The sequence below is a fragment of the Leucoraja erinacea genome, chromosome 14, assembly GCF_028641065.1.
Source record: "Leucoraja erinacea ecotype New England chromosome 14, Leri_hhj_1, whole genome shotgun sequence".
Taxonomy (NCBI): domain Eukaryota; kingdom Metazoa; phylum Chordata; class Chondrichthyes; order Rajiformes; family Rajidae; genus Leucoraja; species Leucoraja erinaceus.
In genome coordinates this window covers 29036850-29062336 of record NC_073390.1, presented here as the reverse complement: position 1 = coordinate 29062336, position 25487 = coordinate 29036850, and the positions used below count along the sequence as shown (strand labels likewise).

Below are 25487 nucleotides of genomic sequence, written 5' to 3'. Positions count from 1 at the left end.
ATAGATGAGGTTGGAGGAGGTGCAGGTGAACCTCTTCGCACCTGTAAAGACTGCTTGGGGCCTTGAATTGGGTCAAGGGGAGAGGTAAAGTAACAAGTGTAGCATTTCTTGCGGTTGCAAGGGAAAGTGTCAGGAGAGGGGATGGTATGGGTGAGAAGGGACGAATTGACCAAGGAGTTACGGAGGGAACGGTCTCTGCGGAAAATCAGCGGTTGAGGCAGCATCTATGGAGCGAAGGAATAGACGACGTTTTGGGTCGAGACCCCCCTTCAGACTGATGTCGGGGTGGGGGGGGGAGGGGGGGGGGGTTAGAAAGGAAGAGATGGAGACAGTAGGCTGTGGGAGAGCTGGGAATGGGAAGGGAAGGAGGGAGAAAGCAAGGACTACCTGAAAGTGGAGAAGCCAATGTTCATATCGCTCGGGTGTATACTCCCCAAGCAAAATGAGGTGCTGTTCCTCCAATTTGCAGTGGGCCTCACTCTGGCCATGGAGGAGGCCCAGGAAAAAAAGGTTGGATTCGGAATGGGAGGGGGAGTTGAAGTGCTGAGCCACCTGGAGATCAGGTTGGTTATTGTGAACTGAGTGGAGGTGCTGTGCAAAGCGATCGCCAAGCCTGTGCTCGGTCTCACCGAGGTTGAGCATACGTTGAATAATCCAACCACATTTTTGTTTGGAAGTGGAAAGAAATAATAGAAATTGCATTCATTGCAACGTGTAAAAAGAGTTGAGATACTGTATTATAATTTTACTGCATGTCATTGAGGTATATATCATGTCTTGATTGGTGAATGTTTAGTTTGTGACTTTATTTGAAGCAGAAATAATATGTGAATGTTCCATTGAGCATACTTCCGACTGGTAACTACGCACTTCGTCCAAGCACATTTCCGCACGTGTCATGCAAGCCGTCTTAGATGACCACCTAAACTGTCATTTGGCAACCTAAAAGGCTGCCTAGGTTGCCCGGCTAGCAACAGATAAAAAAAGTTAAGTGAGAGCCATGCAGTGTCTACCTCCGCCAACCACCTGGCATCACATTTGACCAAAAACTTAATACGAGCAGTCACATAAGTATTAGTATTCCATTGCAAGAGTCTCACTTCCCGATTATCCCAAACTTTCACCATCCACCTAGCATATATCTGGTGCCTGATGGAATACGTTTCATTTGCCTGGAGCAGCTCGAACAACACAAGGCCCAACATTATCCTGAATACATAATCTTTCTTGATTGGCATCCCAGTCACCATCCAAACATCTCTGCTGTTATCACCATATTGCAGGTAGCTTACACTGCTATGACGGCTCCTCTTATACCTACAAATGTCCAACACCAACAAAAGGAAGCAGGTGCAATAAATCTAGTCGAAATCTTGAAAGTCGAGGCTGGAGTATTTGCAACCATATTCAGCAGTATTAAGTCGTTGAGCAGTTGAAAGTGGAAGCTCAGTATGACACTCTGCAGGGAAATTACAAATGGGTAATGAATTCTGACCTAGCCAGTGATAACTATCTTCCACTACAAATAAATCTTAGATTTCCAGCAAATATACACCTACGCTACCTTTTCCCCCTCACAGGATGTCTTTCTAAACAAATATTAACCTAGAAGACCTTATGGCACGTCCTCCACGATAGGTATTACCTTCCTGAGATAAGATGTCTAAAACTGCACTGCATACCCCACTAAATCTCACCAGAGCCCTATAATGTTGCCATAGATTTCCTTGTTTATTTTGTTACTTTCCAATCCGCTAAGACCTGTCTAGAATTGTGGAACTCATGGAAGCTCAAACCAGTGCTTTTAATTTCCAGCACCACTCTAAGAAACCCAAAAGTCCTTGGCATTTGATAGCTTTTTACCCCATTCATCTGTCAGGTACTTTGCTCTTATTAATTACTTTAAATCCCTCAATGTTATCGGGTCCTTGCTACCCTGCCATATCTGGAATGATTTTCGTGCCCTCTTCTAGGAAGACAAGCATGTAAAGCTGTTTAAAATCTCAAATTATTTTCTTCTTCCCCTTGAAAATAGATAAAAAATTCTGGAGTAACTCAGCGGACAGGTAGCATCTCTGGAGAGAAGGAATGGGTGACGCTTCGGGTCGAGACCCTTCTTCAGACTGATGTCAGGGAAGTGGGAGGTACAGAGATAAGGTAGTGTATAGATAAGGAAGCGTACGGTGTGAAAGGACAAAGGGAATGGAGTTCAAGGAAAATTTAGAATAGATCATTGTTAGTTGAGAGAAGATAACAACAATGCAGAGATAAAATGTAGTCGGAGACAGTAGGACTGGTCAGAGAACTGGGAAGGGGGAGGGGATGGTGAGAGAGGGAAAGCAAGGGTGACTTGAAGTTAGAGAAGTCAATGTTCATACCGCTGGGGTGTAAGGTGCCGAAGCCAAATGAGGTGCTGTTCCTCCAATTTGCGCTGGGCCTCACTCTGACAATGGAGGAGGCCCAGAACAGAAAGGTCAGTGTGGGAATGGGAGGGGGAGTTAACCCCGTGTTTAGCAACTGGGAGATCAGGTTGGTTTAGGCAGACTGAGCAGAGGTGTTCAGCAAATGTCCTCTTCATAGCTTGTCTTCCACATACCTCCTTAATATCCACTCTTACCTTCTCTCAAACCTCAGGTTTGCCTCTCTTCTTCATAACCATTCTCCCTTTTGATAAAATACCACATAATTTTAGTTAGCCACTGCCCTAACCTTTAATTTTTTTCACTTCGATTTAGCCAACATTTACACAACGGGCTTTATGTTAATGGTTCCAGCTTTACACTAATCACAGGATTGAACTTAAATTGGAAATTTTATAGAATAGATTCTCCTCTGCAGAGAATATTTTACCTTGAGATTACTAATTGACCTACTGCAAAATACAATTTAAGATGCAAAATAGACTTCTTATTTAGCTTGGTCTTGTTAATATAGCAAGGTCACATCTACAGCACTGAGTGCAATAGACAAGATTGGAGGAAGTGCAAGTGAATCTTTTCCTGGATTGGCAATTTAGGTCTCTGGATGGTGGTGAGGAAGGTAGTGCGCAAAAAAACTTTTCACTGTACCTAGGTAAACGTGACAATAAATTGAACTGAAACTGAAGTGTTACACTTCTTGCAGTTGCAGGGGAAAGTGCCTGGGAAGAGAGAAAAAGATGAATGGGGATGGTGAGCAAACCAGGGAGTCACAGAGTGGTCCCTGTGGAAAGAAAGGTAAGGGGAAGGGAAGGTGTGACTGGTGGTGGCAGAGAATGTGGGAAATTGAGATGTAGGCTGTGGGCCGAGGAGCTTTTTCGTTCAAGTTCATGACCCAACTCACGGAACTACCTGAATTTTTAAAATATTGTGTAAAAATATTACATAAATCATACCTAAAACTCATCAAGAACAAAACTTGCACATTTTTAAAAAATGACAAAAACGTCAAATTTTCCGAGTAGTAATTGTCCAATCAATGCACGTTTGACATGGATGTCGGATGCAAATTGACCAATCCCGCGCTTTGTTTTATGGTCGCTAGGCAGCGAGGACCCTGGGATCATGGCTGCCTCATTACATCAAACCAATGGCATGGTTTCCAAGGAATAAAGGTAACGCTCACCTTGCTGATCATTTTGTTTTTCAACTGATTTATCTTTATAAAGTTATGATGTGAACTGTTAAATAAAAATGATATATAACAAATGTAGAGCTAGGGTTAGGGTCAGTCGGTCGGTCAGTCTGTCGGTCGGGTTTGTCGATAGGCCAATGGATGCTGTAGAGGATCGGTCGGGCTGTCGGTGGGTGGTGAGAGTGGCCGGGCCGCCGGTGGATGGTAAGAGGGGTCGGTCGGGCTGTAGGTAGGCCGGTGTTGCAGCGAGTGAGTGGGTGGTCTGACAAAGTCGGCGCTATGGTGGTGCTGAAGACAGCCCGGGCGGCGTGCAGGGCAGTGCTGCTCCCCACCATCATCACCACAATGATCGAGAAGGGCATGCTGGCCGAAGTGGACGCGCTGCGGGGCCACATGTACGGAGCCCGCAGGTGGTCCCAAAGCAGCTGCAGCTCCAGCTCCAGCTGTGGGCAGCTCTGGAGGGGGCAAGTTACGGTTAGGCATTTTCCTGTCAGTGGAAGATGCCTTAGCCTTCCCCCAGCCTGGCACTGCCCCAGTCCCACTATGGCCGTGACCCCCACTCTGCACACTGGCAGTCAGTGGGGTTCAGTAAACAGGGGAACCCACAGGAACTGCCCTCAGCCCTTAATTAGGCTGGTTCAGGAGTCGGACCACGGCAGCAGTCTCATTCAAAAAACACAATTACAATTATATTAATTATTATTTTTATATAATATAATTATATATGATTACAGTCATATTCACAAGTCATATATATATATATATATATAATAATATATGGTTTAAATAGACTGCAACACAGAATTAGGCTCCACATGGTGTAATATGGGCATTGGACACCAGATGGCGCTTACTTTTTTAATCTCATTTATCTAATTAGTTTAATTAATGAATGTGCAACTTTTGGCACTGACGAGTTATGACTTCTTTCTCAATTATATTTTACCTAACTCTGCAGGGCTCGAAATTAACGGTTGCCCGGGTGCCATTGACCACTCAAAGCGCCGCTGGGCAACTAAACACCGAGTCATTTTGCCCGGCTTGGCAACCAGATACTGGTTTGTACCGAAGATAGACACAAAAAACTGGAGTAACTACGCGGGTCAGGCAGCATCTATGGAGAAAAGGAACGCAACGTTTTGTGTCGGCGGTGACGGCTGTATTGCGTAAGATACTAGGTGCGTGGTGACGAAGAGTCGGAGCGAATGACGGGCCCCGAACAGCGGCTGCAGCGGCCGCGACAGCGGCTTCATCTCCTCCTCCTCCCCCCGCACCCCGCCCGCCCTGATAAGGGCCTCTGCTTGCAGATCCACTACCCGGCGCTTAAAAAATAAATCCTCCCGCACGCCGAGGCAGGAGGAGGGAGGGAGGGGGAGGCCTCGGCGTGCAGGAGGGTTTGTTTTGAAAGCGGTTTTCCCGTTGTCGGATTTGCAAGCAGCGGCCGCTATCAGGGAGGAGGAGATGGTGCTGTGCGGGACCCGTCATTCGCTCCGACACTTCTGAAGCAGCTGCACCATAGATCCTATAGCTATAGGATCTTTGAGCTGCACCGCTGGCCCCGCACCTTGCTGTTGGCTGGCGGAGGAGGGAGGCGGTGGCGAGGAATTCCCGACGGCCAAGGCAGCGGGTGACGTTGTCCGAGGAGCGCTGACCTTCCGTCCTCCCCCCTCTCGCCCCCCCCCCCTCTCTCTCTCTCTCTTGTACGTCCCCTCCCCCCCGCCTTCCCCAGCCCTGATCCTTGGACTCCTCCTCTCCATCCTGCACGGATCCCCATTCCCGCCTCTATTCAGTCCTCACTGACATCCCCTGTGCTCCCCCGCCCCATCTCCTCCCCCCCCCAATCTATTCATCCTGCGCAGATCACCCCATCCACCTCGCATTAATTCTCCTGCCACCATACCCCCCCCATCCATCCTACATTGGTTCCCCAATTCACCCTATACTTACCCCTTTCCCATCCATCCTGCACCTCCTCCATCCATCCTGTACTGATTCCCCATCCATCCTGTACTAATCCACGCATTCATCCTGTACTGACCCACCCTCCATTTACCCTCCCATTCATCCTGTAGTGATTCCCCATTCATCCTGCACAGAACCACCCCCCACCTGCCATTCATCCTGTGCTGATCTCCCCCCCCCCCCCATCCATCCTGTACTGATCCTCCCATTCAAGAAGAATGCGGGAACAGTCTGAAGAAGGGTCTCGACCCGAAACGTTGCCTATTTCCTTTGCTCCATAGATGCTGCCTCACCCGCTGAGTTTCTCCAGCACTTTTGTCTACCCCCATCCATCCCGTACTGAACCCCCCCCATTCAACACCACTGACATCCCCCCTGCTCTCCCCTCATAATTTTACCTACTCCAACCAACACGTATTAATTCACCTGCCTCAATCCATCCATTCTGCACCGACTGCCTTCTAACTTCACACACCCCCTTCCCTGACCCTATTGTCCTGAAAATGTCTTCAGAGCGAATATTGACTATGTTTGATAACGGAATGCAATCAAATGTGTTTTAATTCCCAATGTTATTATTTGTTTTAATCCATAAAGATGGATTCATTAAATTGTGAACACGTGAAACATTAAAACCGCAGTGTTCGATTGTCACTGCTTCCGTTGGCACGTTATTACTGAATTCATTTTAACGACTCTTAATATGGAGTATCAGCACTGTAGTTATTTAATGAGCAACATTCACAACTATACGTACGCATATATGGTACCATGGTCCAGGAATTATTGACACAGGTTGATCATACGCCGAATAATCCAACCATATTTTTGTTTGGAAGTGGAAAGAACTACTAGAAATTGCATTAATTGCAATGTGTAAAAAGAGTTGAGATACTGTCTTATAATTTTGCTGCATGTCATTGTGGTATATATCATGTCTTGATTGGTGAATGTTTAATTTGTGACTTTATTTGAAGCAGAAATAATATGTGAATGCTTCATTGAGTATAATTCCGACTGGTAACTATGCGCTTCGTCCGAGCACATTATCGCTCGCGTCATGCAAGCCATCTTAAATTACCACCTAAAGTGTCATTTGGCAACCTAAAAAGCTGCCACGGTTGCCCGGCTGGCATCAGGGAAAAAAATTATGCGAGAGCCCTGATCTGTGCAAAATTTCATGTAGTTCCAAGACATGGGTCACGAAAGTTGATTTATAGACACATTTTTGATGCTCGGCCCACAGCCTAATGAGGGGAACAGGGGATAATTCATTTCCACAAAAAAGAGAACACTTGGCTGTGTCTTGTTCTTTCTTGCCTCTGCCCAAAATAATTTTACTCCCTGAAACTCAGCCTAAAACATTCCTAACAACTCTACTTATGCTGTTGCCTTTACAGATCCATATTCCTATTATTTCTCTATTTTTCCTGGGTTTTCAAAACAGCCCATACATTGAAATATTTTGCTCACAATCTTGGCCCCTTTACAAAAACGTCTCTAATAGCAAACAACAAAAAATGGAAGATAATGGATGGGAGAATTGAAAATATAAAGATGAAAATGCCCAGTAAACTATACAGGTGCACAACCTTTTATCCGAAGTTCCAAATAACGAAAACCTCCGAATAGCGGACATTTTTTCAGTCCTTGAAGAAAGGTCCTTGAAGACGTTCACCGAGGGCGGCCCGCAGAGGTGACAGCGGAACCTCCGGTCGGTCCTCGAAGAAAGGGGAACTAAATCCCCATTCATAAAAGAGAAGGCGAGGGTATATTGCGCGGGAGGGTTAATAATTGACAATCTGCTGCTGCCTGCCCGCTGAGTTAAAAAGTTCCCACGGTAGACTCACGATACACAGTGTATCGTGAGTCTTGCATGAGAACTTTTTAACTCAGCTGGCAGGCAGCAGCAAATTGTCACTCCCTTAAGTTTCACCCCACCTACACCCCTCTGCTTCCCGGCCATGTGTGTGACCCCTTCCCTCCCCTCTCCAGCTCCCCGCCCATTGCACCGGCGCGGGGGTTTTGCACTGTCTTCACGTCGGAGCTAGTGCTAGTCACCGGAGACGTCAGGACCAACGGGACACCGACCCCCAGGCCCACTGCAAGCACGGAGAACCCAGAGACCCACAGCCAGCAGCAGCCCAGCCCCGCTCCAACTACAGAGGAACACGCTCCCCGTAGGGACCGAAGCTGATGGTGTGCAAGGTGCGTCTTGGTCTTGAGGTTGCGGATGAGGAAGCGCAGCTCGGGCTGTGACGTCTCCGGCCACCCCCTGTACAGGAGCTGAGACTGGGAACTGTGGAGTTGTTTGCAGTTGCAGAGGGAAGGGGCAAGGGCGGTACAGTTCCCAGTCTCAGCTCCATCCCAGGGGGGTGACCGGAGACGTCAGGACCAACGGGACACCGACTGCAAGCACGGAGATCCCAGAGACTCACAGCCAGCAGCAACTCTAGCCCAGCCCCGCTCCAACTCCAGAGGAACCCGGGTTGCGGATGAGGGGGCGCAGCTCGGGCTGTGGGCGAAGTGCCGCTTGTCGCTGTAGCGGCGCATCGGGGAGCGGGTTCCTGTTGGTCCTGACGTCTCCGGCCATCCCCCTGGACAGGAGCTGAGAGACGTCAGGACCACCAGAAGCCGCTCCCCGATCCGCCGCTACAGTGACAAGTGGCAGTTCGCCCACAGCCCGAGCTGCGCCCCCTCATCGGGACACCGACCCCCAGACCCACTGCAAGCACGGAGATCCCAGAGACTCACAGCCAGCAACAACTCTAACCCAGCCCCGCTCCAACTCCAGAGGAACCCGGGTTGCGGATGAGGGGGCGCAGCTCAGGCTGTGGGCGAACTGACACCGTAGCGGCCCATCGGGGAGCGGATTCCTCTGGAGTTGGAGGGACAGGGGGACACAGCGGCTTTTGAGAATGGTGGGCAATCACTTCCAAAGTTCTGCCCACACAGTCAGTACACCTCTCCTACACTTGTCTCCCGCACTAAGATTATCTCGCAGAGAATGATCCCAGCCTAACCCTCCCTATTCTCTCCTATTCTGCAAGAAAAAACTACATTGAACTCAAACTCGCGATCGAGTAACTGCCGGGATCGAGGCGCAAACTCGCGACCTTGCGGATATGAGCCGAGCACTCTACCACTGCGCCAGCCGTTAAAATCTACGCTAAAAATCTTCCATTCCGAAAGCCGAAAAATTCTGAATTACGAAAAGTGTCTGGTCCCAAGGCTTTCGGATAAAAGGTTGTGCACCTGTACCAACATCTGTGGACAGGGAAAGAGAACTAATGCTACAGGTGGATGGTCTTTTCATCCGAATCAGGAAGAAATTGAAATCACACAAGGTAGAGTAGGGGAGGGAAGCAGAAAAGGGAAATGTCTAATAGTCATTAATATGAACCCATTTCTTCTCAGTAATTTACACATGTCTAAAATGCTTATTGCATCAATATAATGATCCTTTTTTTCTTAAACCACTTCTCTTCTTTTGGAGGTACACAAAAATGCTGGAGAAACTCAGTGGGTGCAGCAGCATCTATGGAGCGAAGGAGGTAGGCAACGTTTCGGGCCGAAACCGTTCTTCAGACTCTTCAGACAAGTTCTTTTGGAACTTGTTGCACATGCCATGTTATTCAGCTAGAACCTTGTTTTAGAACTGCTTTTCTAAACAGAAAAAAAGCTAGATTCTGCAGTCTATTGTAACTGACACAGGTGGACACAGTTGCATAGAAGTAAAGCTGCTGCCTCACAGCACCAGAGACCTGGGTTTGATCCTGACTACGAGTGCTATTTGTGCGGAATTTGTACTTTGCCTCACACACTCCAAAGACGTACAGGTTTGCATGTTCTGTGGCTTTGGTAAAATTGTAAATTGTCACTAGTGCGTAGTATAGTGCAAGTGTACGGGGTGATCGCTGGTCGGTGCGGCGAAGGGCCCGTTTCCGCACTATATCTCCAAAGTCTAATCTCTATTTTGAAATGCACCAGTTTAGAAATCTGACGTTTTTGAGCTGTCAACTCAATTTCTGAATCATGCGACACATATAAACTAGGAGCAGGAGGTGGCCACGGATATCTCATTGACTATAATCTCAGTGACACATTCCCACAGTAGTCTTTCAGGCCATGATTCTATCTATCTCTACCTTATTAATATTCCAAGAGTCAACTCGCGCATTCCAGTAACCAGTCTAGAAAATCTTTTCCGTACTGTTTCCAACAGACTAACTTCCTTTGTTAAATTAGAAATACTGCACAGTACTCCAGATATGGTTTCACGAATGCCTTGCACAACTGAATAGCCTCTACTTTTCTTACCCACAACAAATGAGAACACTATTAGCTTTCCCAAATACTTGTACCTGAACACTAGCCTGTTTCAGACACTCAAAGCTTTTGGTATCTCTCAACTCAGCAAATGTTCATTATGTAGATTTTTTTTTCCTCCTACCAGAACAGACAGTTCAATGTTTACACACGTTATACAAGAAGGCTATCTATTTTCTGGTCAAGGTAGAATATTAAAGTATGCATTCAAAAATCTGGCCCAAAACTGCAATTACTTCCTACCCTCCTGACTCTACACCAACTTTTAGATTTTTTTTTTAAACACATGAATGGAATGCAGCATCCCTCCTATGATGCATTTTGCAATGCATCCAAGTACATAACTGTCAGTTGCCTTTTTTATAGTGTTGGAATGTCTAATTCAAAAAATAATTCTGCAGCATTGCAAAATAAACTTCTACTACTCTTGGAAGGTAGACAAAAATGCTGGAGGATCTCAGGGGGTGAGTTCAGAAGAAGGGTCTCGACCCGAAACGTCGCCTATTTCTTCTCTCCATAGATGCTGCCTCACCCGCTGAGTTCCTCCAGCATTTTAGTCTACCTATTTTTCCAGCATCTGCAGTTCTTTCTTAAACTACTACTCTTGGTTTCATTAACAAGGGCTATGATTAAAAAAAAGACTCACTCTGAATTCCAGAAGAAAACTACCGCATTAAAATGAACACATTTCCTAGTTTAGGAAAACATGCACATTATTGTAAAAAAGACAAAAAGACTTCTGGATGCAAGAGATTTTTCAACATTGTTATAGATAAACTAGAGACACTAAATGCACCACTATACCGACTGATAAATACAACACAAGAGAAAGAAAGACTCAACTTAACATGAAGCAAATTAGGTGGGGAAAACATTAATCACACTCTGGGCTCCAGGGGGTCAGAGCAAGCAAAATCAGACTGTGGTTGGATTACGTAGGTAATATTGTAAATTGGGACAATGCCAACCTCGATGGTATTTGTCAAGAACTTGCAAAAGTTGATTGGAATAGGCTGTTTGCGGGTAAAGGGACGTCTGGAAAGTGAAAAGTTTTTAAAACAGTCATAGTGAGAGTTCAGGGTGTGTATATTCCTGTGAAAGTCAAGGGCAAGGCAGGTAGGAGTAAGGAGCTCTTGATGACAAAAGAAATTGAGACTCTCCTCAGGAAAAAGGAGGTCAAGTCCCCTAACCAGTCTGAAGAAGTGTCTTGACCCGAAACGTCACCCATTCCTTCTGTCCAGAGATGCTGCCTGTCCCGCTGAGTTACTCCAACTTATTGGATCTATCTTAGGAAAAAGACAGCATGGGTCAGGCATAGGCAGCTGGTATCAAGTGCATCACTGGTGGAAAAATAGAGGATTGTGGAACATACTCAATTAGGAAATCAGAAAGACAAAATGTGGACGAAATAATTCCGGCAGGTAAGAGTAAGGAGAATCCAAAGAGATAGTAAGTACAAGAGCAAAAGGATAACTAGAGAGAGAAAAGGGCCACTCAAAAACAAAGTAGTCATCTCTGTGTGAAGCTGCAAGAGATGGGTAAAGTCCTCAATGAATATTTCTCTTTTGTTTCTACTGCGGAGAAAGGCATGAAGACTAGGGAACTTGGGAAGGCTAATAGAGCTATCTTGAGATGGTGCTGTATGTCCTAAGATGTATGAAAGTAAATAAATCTCCTGGCCTGATAGGATATATCCAAGGATATTGTAGAGAAGAAATTGCAAGAAACCTAGTTACAATATACCAATCATTATAAGACACAGGTGAGGTGCCAATAGACTGGAGGGTTACTAATGTTGTCTCTCTATTTAAGGGCTGCAAAGAAAAGCTACATAAAAGCCAGTAAGCCTAACATCTGTGATGGGAAAGTTACTGGAGAGGATTGGGAGGGACAAGATGTACATTTATTTGGAAAGATGAGTTGATTAGGGATAGTCAGCATTGTTTTGTGAGAGGTAGTGTGTCAAGAATTAGATTGATTTTTTTTAAAGTAACAAAAAAGGTTGGCGAAGGCAGGGCCATGGGTGCAAAAATGGCTTCATGGTAGGAAGCAGAGGGTGATGGTGGTTGGTTGTTTTTTTGGACAGGAGGCTTGTGATGAATGGAGTCTTAGGCAGTGCTGGGCATTTTTGTAACGATTTGGTTAAGAGTGTACAGTGCATCATTAGTAAATTTGCAAAAGACAGTAAAATAGGTGGTATTGTAGATAGTGAAGAGGGCCATCATGTATTATAGCGGTATCTTGATCAGCTGGGAAAGTGGGTCTTGGAATGGGAAATGGAGTTTAATTCAAATAAGCGTGAGGCGTTGCATTTTATGAAGTTAGACCATCAAAATGAACATAAAGACCATGTGGGGGTGTAGTAGAGTAGAAGGATCCACGAGTGCAAATGCAGAGTTCCCTGAAAATGGCATCGCAGGAAGAAAGAGTGGCGAAGGAGGCTTTTGGCATGCTGACCATCAATAGGTGCATTGAATACAGAAGTTGGGACGTTAAGTTACATATTTGCAAGATGCTGGTGATGCCCCACTTAAGAATGATTCAGCTCAGAAACGAGCTTTCTCATCCATACCGACCAAGATGCACCACCTAAGCTCGTCCCATATCCCTCTAAATCTTTCCTATTCATATAAACCTTTCCTATCCATGCAGGTACTTGGGAGTATTGTTTTTAGTTCTGGTCACTCTACTATAGTAAAAAGATGCTATTAAGCTGAAAAAAGTGCAGAGAAGATTTACGGGGACTATGCCAGGACTCAAGGGCCTGGGCTAGAGAGAGAGGTTGTGCGGGCCATTACTTTATTCCTTGGAGTGCAGGAGGCTGAACGGTGATCTTTGAGGTGTATAAAATCATGAGGAGCATAGAAAGGATGAATCGTTTACGTAGTGCATAGTTTAACTGAGAGAGGAAAGATTTAATAGGAACCCAAGGGACAACATTTGAACACAATGTTAGGTATACGGAACAAGATGTCAGAGGAAGTAATGGGGCCAGATATCATAATAACATTGAAAAAATATTGGGACAGGTACATGGATAGGAAAGGTGCATAGGGAAATGAGCCAAAAGCAAGTAAATGGAATTAGGTTGAATGGGGCATCTTAGCCAGCAAGGGCAAGTTGGGCCGAAGGGCCTGTTCCTGTGCTGTGTGGCTGTGTCACCAGTGGATTTCCTCTACCAAGAAGTGAGGGTACAACAACATAGTGATCGAGACACAGCTGATACAGCATAAGGGCCCTTAGTGTGCTGAATGTGGATGATCAGCCATGATCACAGTGAATGGTGGTAATGGTTCGAAGGGCCAAATGGCCTACTCCTGCACCTATTGTTTATTAGTGGGTAGATAGAATGGGAAAAGACAAAAGTGATGAAAAAGTGAAATGAAGGTTAACACAAAATGGCACAATGGACTTTCAGGGGAATTGAGCCAACAGGTGAGACATCCAACCCAGTAGGATGATGGAAGATGCAGGACCCCAAACCTACACAAAGCTCAGAGAAGACAAGGTGCAACATACTAATTATGAATATCAGAGGATTATTGGGACACAGCTACCAGCCTTGGAAGGCATCAACCACACACGGTCCCTCAGGAAGGCCGTCAGTATCCATAAAGACTCCTCACTCCCTTTTAACGGACTGTTCGAATTACTTCCCTCCGGCAGACGTTACAAGGCCTTCTACGCCCGAACCTCCAGACTCAGACTCAGCTTTATTCCCAGAGCTATAGCGGCTCTGAACCGGCCCTGCTGAGTGCCCCCCATCCCCCCTGGACTGTCTCCCTTGGATGGTCACGTCACACACCTTATTTATTTATTTTACTTTTCTTTTGCATCGGTTGGAAGCTGCATACTAAATCTCGTTGCACTGATGTGCAATGACAATAAAAGATGTTATTATTATTATTAATAGGTCTAGAGGCAGGCGGTGGTTGGCATCAGTCCAGCATTAGCCCCAGAGGGGAGGAGTTTGAGAAAAAGAACATGGCCAAGCTTCCCAAACCTATTAATAATAAAGACAGGAAAGATATTATCAAGCTTGAAATGGTTCAGAAAAGATTTACGAGGATGTTGCCAGGACTAGAGGGTGCGAGCTAAAGGGAGAGGTTGAGTAGGTATCTATTCCTTGGAGTGCAGAATGAGGGTGATCTTATAGAGGTGTACAAAATCATGAGAGGAATAGATTATGTAGAGTCTCTTGCCCAGAGTAGGGGAATTGAGGACCAGAGGACATAGGTTCAAGGTGATGGCGAAAAGATTTAATAGGAATCCGAGGGGTAACTTTTTAACACAAAGGGTGGTGGGTGTATGGAACAAGCTGCCAGGGGAGTTGAGGCTGGACTATCCCATCGCTTAAGAAACGGTTAGACAGGTACTTGGATAGGACTGAAGAAGGGTTTCGGCCCGAAAAGTTGCCTATTTCCTTCGCTCCATAGATGCTGCTGCACCCGCTGACTTTCTCCAGCATGTTTGTGTACCTTTGATTGTCCAGCATCTGCAGTTCTTTTTTAAACACTTGGATAGGACAAGTTTGGAGGGATATGAACCAAGCGCAGGCAGGTGGGACTAGTGTAGCTGGGATATTGTTGGCCGGTGTGGGCAAGTTGGGCCAAAGAGTCTGTCTTCACACTGTATCACTCTATATGATGACATCAATTCTGCAATACTAAGGGATAAGAGAGGCAGACAGGTAGACACACATACACAACTTTGCATAGACACAAAATGCTGGAGTAACTCAGCAGGATAGGCAGCATCTCTGGAGAGAAGGAATGGGTTTCGTTTCTGGTTGAGACCCTTCTTCAGAGTCTGAAGAAGGGTCTCAACCCGAAACGTCACCCATTCCTTCTCTCCATAGATGCTGCCTGCCCCACAGATTTACTCCAGCATTTTGTGTCTATCTTCTGTTTAAACCAGCATCTGCAGTTCCATCCTATGCACAACTTTGCATGTGGCAAGAAAGGAATGGGGGCATCAGTACTACATTAGTCTGTAATAAAAACAAAGTTGTTGGAGATACAAAGCAGAACATCACAACCTGCACATAAAATGGGAACACGGCAGAGAAATAAGTAACCCATTGAGTCCAGGAAAACAATAGTGCTATCTGCTCTGCACTGGACTCAGGAGTGTATTAGGGGCCCAGCTCACACTCCGGCTTTGGACCATGTGGGCGTGGTTTCGCCACACAGACACGCAGTGCCCGGAGATGGGAGGGTTTAGACACCAAATCATGAAGGGACTACGTGCCAATCGGCAAAGGGGAGTACGCCTGGGGAATTATTCGTCCCACAGAAGGCTCTCCCGCCCTGCTACCATGCTGCTACCCATGTTACTGCCACATCAGAGCTGAGGCTCCAACATCCTGGCCTGCTCTATGGCCCAGGCGCCAAACCTTCCTCCCCCAGCCCCTTGCAAGCTGCACTCTCCCTCCAGCGGCTCTTCAAGTATCCCGCTCTCCCATCCCACCTTAGCAGCTGCGTATGTGCGATCGGACGGCTCTTTACCTGTAATGGCTGTGAACTGCCGAATTAACCCCTGCAGCGCCGACCCAGTTGACCCTGTTCCATCACCAACCGCCGCCATCTTACAGCGAGCGCCCACGCAGGCGCAGTGCCCGCAGCAAACACAACCTCTCACCTCCGCCTCCGCCTTGACATCAGTCGCTCGCATCCGATTGGACAACGGCGAGCGGCAACCGCCCCCCTGGGCGATGGAGCTCAGCGCGATGCACCTCGGGAAGCATTGGCCGGCGCGACTGCGCACACGCGACAATGCGGGCTTTGAGCTTTCCCGCCGACATATTTTTTCAAGGATCGGCCGATAGAGGGCGTGCGACGGGGTCCAGGCCAAGATCTTTCGTCCAGGCTCTACGTGATGACATCACACGCATCACCCTACCATGTTTTCGAGAGATGTGCTGCACCCGCTGTGTTTCTCCAGCATTTTTGTGTACCTTCGATATCCCCACAGTTGACTGGATTACACTTCCTCCCACCCTGCCTCTTGCAAAGACACCATCCCCTACTCTCAATACTGTCTCCACCACATCTGCTCCCATGAGGCTTTCCATTCCAAGACATCTAACGTGTCATTTCTTTGGTAAATAGTTTAGCCCAGGCAGCGTTAATTTCTTTATTAAAGTTCTGCTATAGCACATTTGCACAATGCTACATCGATATACCCTTTTACGCTATATGTTTAGTGTCGTTACATGAACCGCCAATCCAAGCACTCTATGCAAATACCGTGTCTGCCATGGGCAAAGGGCGGGAACCCACGTTGGCACCTTTGGCTCCCAACCAGTATCTGCACAGTTCATTCCTACCCATCTGGTATTCTACAAACCTACCATATTCCCACAGTTTGTTCAAGAAGGAACTGCAGATGCTGGAAAATCGAAGCTACACAAAAATGCTGGAGAAACTCAGCGGGTGCAGCAGCATCTATGGAGCGAAGGAAATAGGTAACGTTTCGGCACAAAACATTACCTATTTCCTTCGCTCCATAGATGCTGCTGCACCCGCTGTGTTTCTCCAGCATTTTTGTGTACCTTCGATACCCCCACAGTTGACTGGATTACACTTCCTCCCACCCTGCCTCTTGCAAAGACACCATCCCCTACTCTCAAAACTTGTCTCCACCACATCTGCTCCCATGAGGCTTTCCATTCCAAGACATCTAATGTGTCATTTCTTTGGTAAATAGTTTAGCCCAGGCAGCGTTAATTTCTTTATTAAAGTTCTGCTATAGCACATTTGCACAATGCTACCTCGATATAATGCGAATGATGAATTAGGAATAATAACTGTGCACACACAGAATTGGTTGTGACATGCAGTAATTTGAAACAGGAACCTGAGAATCAGTAAAAAAAAAAAAACACTCAAAATTGGGAAGCAGAATAAAAGGCTTTCTCAATGAAAATAAACAAAGAAAAACTTTTCGTGGACATAAAAAAACATAGCTATTAGTTTTATTGTGGGCGACCAATAAAATTCTAATGACAAAAAACCCAAAATGCTGGAGTAACTCAGCGGGTCAGCAAGGGCAAGGAGAGGTAACGTTTTAGATTAGGATCCTTTGTCAGAGTTGGAAGAAGGGTCCCAACCTGAAAGGTCACCTATCCATGTTTTCGAGAGATGTGCTTGACCCGCTGATTTACTCCAGGACTGTTTTTGCTCATCTGCAGTTCCTTGGGTGTAGGCTTCCTTTGACCCTTGTGCAATGATACTCTGTTAAACAATGTGACATACAGTTTTTAGTATTTTTTAACTTGCATAAGAAAATCAAACCTAAAGCAGTTGAAGAACTTTTATTACTAAACATTCTGTGGAAAAATAACTTTGTAACTGCGAGTCTGAAATTCTTCAGCACCCAAGCCTCTTTTCCCCTTGTTTTTATAATGCAATTTTCAGTAACATTAAGTTTCCTAGGTTTAATTTATTGTTGCATGTACAGATGTATAATGAAAAGCTTTTGTTGTGTGTTCACCAGTCAACGGAAAGACAATATATCATTACAATTGAGCCATCCTAGGAAAGCAACTGGCATGTTATAGAAATAACAGCAGTCTCCATTCAACCTAGTCAATTATCATTCTACCTGCCTGTGTGGGTTTCCTATACTTACAAGATACATTTGTCATATGTGCCAGATGAACAGTGAAATGTGATTCCCATTCAGCCATACAATAAAAATAAAGAACACAACACACGATAGAGTCCAACATAAAACATCCCCACACAGCAGAATCAGTTTCCCACTGTGAGGGAAGGCAACAAAGTCAGTCCTCTTCCTCTAATGTTCCCCAATGTTACCCGTGGTCGGGGCCTCCCTGAGGCCTCCGCAGTCGCCGCTACGAGCGGCCCGATGTTCAGGCCCGCTCGCCGGGGTGATGTAAGTCCGACGTCGGGGCTGGGGGACATCCTCAGCGGCCTGGACATCAGAGTCGGCTGCCTCCTACCGGAGTCCGCGGCTCCCAAAGTCCGCAGGCCGTGCTGGGCGGAGATGCAACGCCTGCGGCCCTCGACAAAGGGCCCCAGGACTCCGTGATGACGGTCAGCGTCGCCCGCGTTGGAAGCTCTCCCAATCCGCAGCTCCACGATGTTGTTCAGTGGCCTAACGCTCCGGAGTTCCAAACGGCGATCCAGGTAGGTATCGCCCGCTCCTTGGTGAATCCAGCGCTGCGCCGCCGCTGTTGTAGCTCTGGTCCGGATCCCAGTTCCCGGTCCCCGGCAGGAAAGGCCACTCCGATCCAGATGGTAGGGGTAGGAGGAGGAGGGGGGGGGGGGGGGGGGGGGGGGGCGAGGACGCGACTCGGAGAAATAGTCGCGTCCCCGCCAGGAAGCGACTAGGAAACATTTCCCCCTTACCCTGCCTCCCACCCCACATAGAAAAGTTAAAGTTTCCCCCAAAAACAGACTTTAAACTAAAAAATTTTAAAAACACATTTCACCTGTAGACAAAACACTAACTTCTCCAGGATAAGAAACCACAGTTCTGTATAAATTAGCTTTAGAAAAATCACTGTCTATTACTTAATCTTTTAATAATAGATTTATACTCTTAACCCACATTTCATGTTAATAGCCCAACTAACTAGAACATTTTAAGCCATATACCTGCTATGCACACATAACTGCAGCGGCTCGACTACAGTCGTCTGTCTTTTTTAATTTTTGTTTTGTCCTGGAGAAGTCAGTGTTTTGTCTGTACAGGAGATATGTGTTTTCTTATCTTGAGACTCAAGGTGGCGTCCTGGAATAAAGAAGCTTGTTAGCTTACTCCCGTGTCCGAGTCTTATTTAAAGTCTGTTCCAAGCATCCAAATACACAACAGCATTAATGTAAACTATAATTAGGTAAGTGGTTGTTTTATTATTGTCACACATACTGAGAAACATTGAAAAAAAATCTAACTTTGCCTGTAATGCAGTCTGATCACACTGCGAGTGCACAAGGTAACACAAAAGACAAAATAAACTGCAGATTATGGTGATATAGTTAGAGAAAGTGCAAATAAAAAAGTGCATGGGCTGCAACACGGTAGATTGGAAGATCAGAAATACATCCTTTGCATATTAGAGGTCTATTCAGTAAACAGGCAACATCAGGAAAGAAGCTGTTATTAAATCTAGTGGTATGCGTTTCAAGCTTTCGTATCTGACGGGAGAAGGGAGATGAGATAACTGAGCTGCTTTACTGAGGCAATGTAAAGTATAGATGGTGTAAATTGGTGCATGGGGAAGGGGTGGGCATGGAATAAGGGAGACTGGTTTGTGATGGACTGGGCTGCATTCAAAACACTCATTTCTTGTAGTCTACAGCGCAACAGTCACCACACCAAGCTGCGATGCATTTGGTCAGGATCATTTCAATGGTACATCTTTAGAAATTGTTAAGAATCATTGGAGGCGTTGAATTTCCTTAGTCTTCCAAGTAGAGATAGTGGTGTGGTTTTTCAACTGCAGCATCAATGTGATCGTAGCAGGAGAAAGTGAAATTTGCTCAAAGGAACTCAAAATCACTTCCTGAAGTCAATGGCCAGCTCCTTTGATTTACACTCCATGGAGTGAAAAGGAATATAGCATGGGGCCCGAGAATGCAGCTTCATCGGATAGTAGTGTTGAGAATTATTGTGGACATTTTGTCACCCATCCTTATTGACTAGATAGTCTCTGGGTCAGGATCCAGTTGTAGAGTGGGGTGCCGAACCCTAGGTCCAGTCATTTGGTTGTAATTATGGCATTGAAGGCAGAGACAGAGTCAATAAATAAGTCTAAAGTATATGCCCTCGTAATCCAGGTGTTCCAGGTATGAGTGTAAGCCAATAGCATCTGCCATGAACCAGTTGACTTGGATCAAGGTTGCCTGGGGGATTGGGGTTAACGTGCGCCATGACCAGCTTCTCAAACCAGTTCACGACTGTGAATTTCAAACTACCTCGTTTTTCTTTGGTACTGGGATGATAGTGGTCTTTTTAAAGCAGATGGGAACTTCATATTGGAGTAGGGCGGTTAAAAATATCCAGGGATATTCCTACCAGTTGGTCTATACAGGCTCTGAGAACACAGCTCGAGAGACTCCATCTGGGTTAGTTGGTTTCCATCGCGATAATGTCAGGAGGGCCTATCCAATGTCTGATTGAGTATGGGCGCTTCAGAAGCCGAAGGCAGGTAACGTCATTCCAGACCTTCCGTTCAAAACAAGCATAGAATACATTGGGGATACTAACAATTCTGCCCAATGCCATTTTGTAGCCCCTTATAGCATGAAGCCTTGCCACAATTAACAGGTGTCAGTCTTGTCTCATCTCGCTTGGTCTAGAATGAACCATTGTTGTGCCTGATGGCTTTGTGAAGGTCATTCCTAGATTTCTTGCACAGGTCAGTGTCACCTGGCTTGAGCATCTCAGACTTTAATGAATTGTCAGATCCACTTGCTAGTGAAGACTGTTTCACGTTGGGGAACACTCAGATTAATTTCTTTGGCATGTAGTTCTTCCCACTTACTGATGTCTGTGATGGCAGTAGTGTTCTAATTTATGTTCGCTACCAAGTCCTTAAAGTATGGACTGACTCAATAGGTACTCTGCTTCTTCACATCAGCACCATACAACTTTCTACACCACGTCTGCTTCTGCTTGTAAACAGCAAGGAGAACAATCACTTGGGGAAGTTGGTGGGAATGTATGGAGAAATTAAAAAGTGGATGAATGTAGGATCAGTATGAGCAGGTTAGTCAATGACAACTAGGACGGCCTGAAGGCCCATATCTAGAAAATATAGGTTTGTCAGTGGCACAGCAAGCAGAGCCACTGCCTTTCAGCATAAGTGACCATGATTTAATCCTGACTGCTGCTACTATGCATGCAGTTTGTGGGTTCTGCCCAGGTGCATGACCACTGGAAATGACTCCCAGTATGTGGGTATGTTACAAAATTTACCTTCTAGGGCGCTGCAGTTCTGTCACTGCCCGTGTGCGCGACTTTGGCGTCTTTGAGTAGCAATGTTACAACATTTTGAGATTAAAAAAATCAAGTCTTTAATTTATCCTATCAGATAAAGCATAAAAATAAGTTTAATTTGACACCTAATTCACTTTCACATCTTCAGTATTAAAAAAATTATGATCATTTTCATACTCGGAAATTGGCATCTTGTTCCCTATAGCTTTTTCATTCTTAACACAAAAGCTGTGATCGAAAACATTTAAAGGCCGATAACTTTCTTAAAATTTGAGAGAACCGAAATAAAATTTCAGTTATTATAGATTGAAGCATTCTGAAACAAATATGTAACAATCTTACTTAGATGACTTGAAATTAAAGCATATAATTAGTTAGTTAACTAATTGTAGCTAATTACAAAATTCAATTACTAGATCTAAACATCTATCCATTTCTTAAGAATAGATTAACATTTTTAAATAGCCTAAGTAACATTCACACAATAATTCAGAACATAACATAATTTTTAAATCTCATTGTCATGGGTTTATAGGCCTAATGGAAGGGATTTAATGTTTAATACCTGTAAATTAATGGCCATTTAAATCAGCTTGCGAGTGGGTTTTACTGGAACGGGACCATTTAGAACGTTGAGATGCGGTGAATTTATACCCCCATATCTGCAGCAAATACACTGCCGGTTCTTCGGGGGGGAAAAATCACCGTTTCGCAACGCAAAATGTGAATTAAATACATCTCAAGCAACACTTTTATACATATATATATATATAAACTACTTTCTTTTATCTGGTCCTGCATAAAATCAGTCCCAGTTGTCGGCATTGACGGCTTCAGAAGCTGCTTTTAAAATCATCGCAGCGATCAACTTGTCGGGTTAATTTTTTTTTAAAACACACAGAACGACCGTAGGAACGATTCTTTAGCAAAATCATGCACTCCAACAAATATAATTCAGGACCAGGTCGGGAAAAAACCTCGTTTTAACCCCCCCTCAAACACGCCAAAATCGCGCACACGGCCAGTGGCAGAATTACAGCGCTGCTGAAGGTAAGTTTTGTAACATACCTACTTTGAGAGGGGGGCGGGTTTAAAATGCCGTTTTTCTCCAGCCTGTTCAAATCGATTTTTGTCAGGCTATTTAGTTGCTGAAGAAAAATCGCTCCCGACTGCCGTTTTATTAAGTTTATTAAAATTAGCGCTGGATAATTTAATAGCAGGAGTAAAATTAAAATAGTCTTCTGAAGCCGCGAACGTCGACAACGGGACGGATCTCATGTAGGGGACAAAGCAAGGTACACCGTTTATTTTTACATATAAACGTGCTTCTTAAGATGCCTTTAATCAAAATTTCACGTTGCGAAAATGTGATTATGTAAATATACGAACCGGCAGTATTTTTCCTGCCGATATGGGGTTCAAATTCACCGCAAACCGCAACGTTCCAAACGATCGCGTTCCACAAAATCTCACTCGCAAGATGATTTAAATGGCCATTCATTTACGGGAATCAAACACTAAATTCCTTCCATTTAGCCTATAAATTCATGACAATGAGATTTTAAAATCATGTTATATTGTGAATTCTTGTGTGAATGTTATTTGGACACTTAAGCTATTTAAAAATGTTAACCTTTTCTTAAGGAATGGATACATGTTTAAATCTAGTAATTTAATTTTGTAATTAGCTACAATTAGGTAACTAACTCATTATATGCTTTAATTTCATGTCATCCAAGTAAGATCATTTCATATGTTTCAGAATGCTTCAATCTATAATAACTGAAAAATTATTTCAACTCTTAATTTTTAAGAAAGTTATGGGCTTTTGACTGTCCTTGATCACAGCTTGTTAAATCAATGGAAAAGCAATAGGGAACAAGATGCTAATTTCAGAGTATGAAAATGGCTATACCTTTTTTAATACTGAAGATATGAAAGTGAATTAGGTTTCAAATTAAACTTCTTTTTATGCTTTATCTGATGGGATAAATTGCAGACTTGATTTTTTAAAATCTCAACATTTTGTAGCATTGCTACAGAGTGCAGGTGAGTGGTAGAATTTGGGGTGGGGAAGCTCATGAGAATGCACCGAGAACAAAATTTGTGATAAGGTTATTGTAAATGGGCGTTTCAGGGTTGGCAGACTCATTGGGCTGCAGGAGCCATTTTGGTAGATCTCTGTGACTATGACTACTACTCAACACCCGACATTAGAGCAATTGATAGAGCTTTTCTTCCGTCGCCTCTGCGCCTTTTTCTATGGGAAGGAGTCCTCAGCACCCAGTGATGACCCCTTCTCCCATCTCCACCGGTCCCCTCCTCTTGGACTGCCCAGACTGCCAGCATGACATCAACATCTCAACGTTTCCACTCCCCTTACCAACTCCAACCTCACCCCCTCTGAACGTACAGCCCTCCGCTCACTCTGCAGCAAACCTGACATTATAATCAAACCCGCCGACAAGAAAGGTGCCCTGGTAGTCTGGTGCGCCAACCTCTGAGGCGGAGGCAATACGACAACTCTCAGACACCTCCTCCTACTTATCTTTGGACCATGATCCCACAGATGAGCACCAGGCCTTAATCTCAAACACCGTTACTGATTTCATCACTTCTGGCTGCCTGCCTTCCACAGCCTCCAACTTTATTGTTTCCCAGCCCCGCAGTCAGTTTTTACCTTCTCCCCAAAATCCACAAACACAACTGCCCTGGCAGACCTATTGTTTCTGTCTGCTCCTGTCCCACAGAAATGATTTCCACGTACCTCGACTCCATCCTATCCCCCCCCCCCCCCCCCCCCCACCCGGTCCAATCTCTCCCGACCTATGTCCAAGATACCTCACATGCCCTTCGTCTCTTTATTGGCTTCGCGTTCGGAGTCCCCACTCCCTCATCTTTACTATGGACATTCAGTCACTGTGTACCTTTATCCCACACCAGGAAGGCCTTAAAGCCGTTTCTTCCTCAACCATAGAACCATCCAATTTCCCTCCACTAACACACTTCTCCGCCTAGCTGAAAAAGCTACTTTTCTTAACTACTAAACCAGGTTCGCTTCTTAATAAACAGACACCACACAAACTGTTTGGTAGACCAGTTCAAAACTTTACTTAACATCGGCCGATGGAAGGGAGCGAGAATTCCAGCTAAGTGACCAATGTAGACACTCGACTGTCCTCGGTCCACTTCACTGAACAACAGAATTACATTGCCTTAAATAGGGCTTTTTTGTCCCCTTAGCACATTCCAGACATTAGTCATGGTCAGAGGTACAGGAAAAGGTTTCCACAGAATGCATCACATCAAAGGCATTTTGTTTACATGGTACAAGATATACTAAAAACATTGGCCATTTGTTTTAGGTCATTTTATCTCCAAAGAGATCACCCTAGCTCTTTTCGCTGCTTCCTCTCCGTCACTTGGTCCCTCATAAACATAGGCCATTTGGTTTATGACATCTTACATCAAAGAGGTCTCTCTAGCTTCTCCTCTCTGCTTGTCACATGGGAGACAATGTTATAGGATTTATTATCTCACACACCGCAACCTGAGGAAAGCCTAATTTGACACTAAATATAAGCTGTAAGCTAGCCCAGAAGCCAATTTAATATCTTCTTATATTTTTAACTAAAATTCGGCTTCATCATTAAGGAGCTGGTCCTTACCCTCAACAATTTCTCCTTTGACTCCTCCCACTTCCTCCAAGTCCACGGTTTAGCTGTCGGCAGCCACATGGGCCCCAGCTATGACTGCTCCTTTGTAGGGTATGTTATACAATCCCTGTTCCAGGCGTACCCTGGCCCTATCCCCAAACTCTACCTCCGTTACATTGACGACTGCATCGGTGGTACCTCCTGCACCCATGCAGAACTCATGGACTTCATCAACTTCACCACCAATTTTCATCCTGCACTCAAATTTACTTGGACCATCTGACACCTCCCTCCCTTTTCTTGATCTCAGTCTCCATCACAGGAAACAGACTATTGACTGATGCCTATTATAAACCCATTGACTCCCACAACTATCTCGACTACACTTCTTCCCACCCTGCTTCCTGCGAAGACTGTCCTCTACTCCCAATTCCTCCGTCTACGCCTTCATCTGCGCCCAAGATGAGGTGTTCCATACTAGAACATCCGAGATGTCCTCATTCTTTAGGGTAAGCGGGTTCCCCGCCCCCATCATAGATGAGGCCCTCACTCGTGTCTCCTTAGTACCCCGCAGCAAGCCCTGCTTCCCTTCCCCCTAGTCGCACTAGTCCCCCTAGTCCTCACCTTCCATCCCATCAGCCATCGCATACCACACATAATCCTTCAAAATTTCCGCCACCTCCAACGGGATCCCACCACCAGCCACATTTTCCAATCTCCACCCCTTTCCGCCTCCCGCAGACCGTTCCCTCCGCAACTCCCTGGTTAGCTCATCACTTCCCACCCAAACCTCCCCTTCCCCAGGTACCTTCGCCTGCAACCGCATAAGATGCAACAACGGTTGCTAAACCCCCTCCCTCGATTCTGTCCAGGGACCCTGACAGTCCTTTCAGGTTCACTTGCAAAGTCCTTTCCGGCAGAGGTACACTTGCACCTCCTCCAACCTCATTAACTGTATCC

At 45.4% G+C, this 25487-nt stretch overlaps 1 protein-coding gene across 5 annotated transcripts in view; it reads right to left on the bottom strand.

Moving 5' to 3' along the window:
- ubxn7 (UBX domain protein 7) overlaps positions 1-15725 on the bottom strand; it is a 61693-nt gene extending 45968 nt beyond the window's left edge. For 4 of the 5 annotated variants that reach the window (XR_008724564.1, XM_055646008.1, XM_055646009.1 and 1 more), the window contains exon 1: positions 15411-15591. Coding sequence is in view for 4 of the 5 variants with exons in the window: in XM_055646008.1 (XP_055501983.1) it covers positions 15411-15576 (166 nt within the window). In the remaining variant the exon portion in view is untranslated. Of the gene's footprint in view, positions 1-15410 lie in introns of all 5 variants that reach the window. The other variant, XM_055646010.1, reaches the window with a different exon arrangement.
- Positions 15726-25487: the final 9762 nt, after the last annotated feature.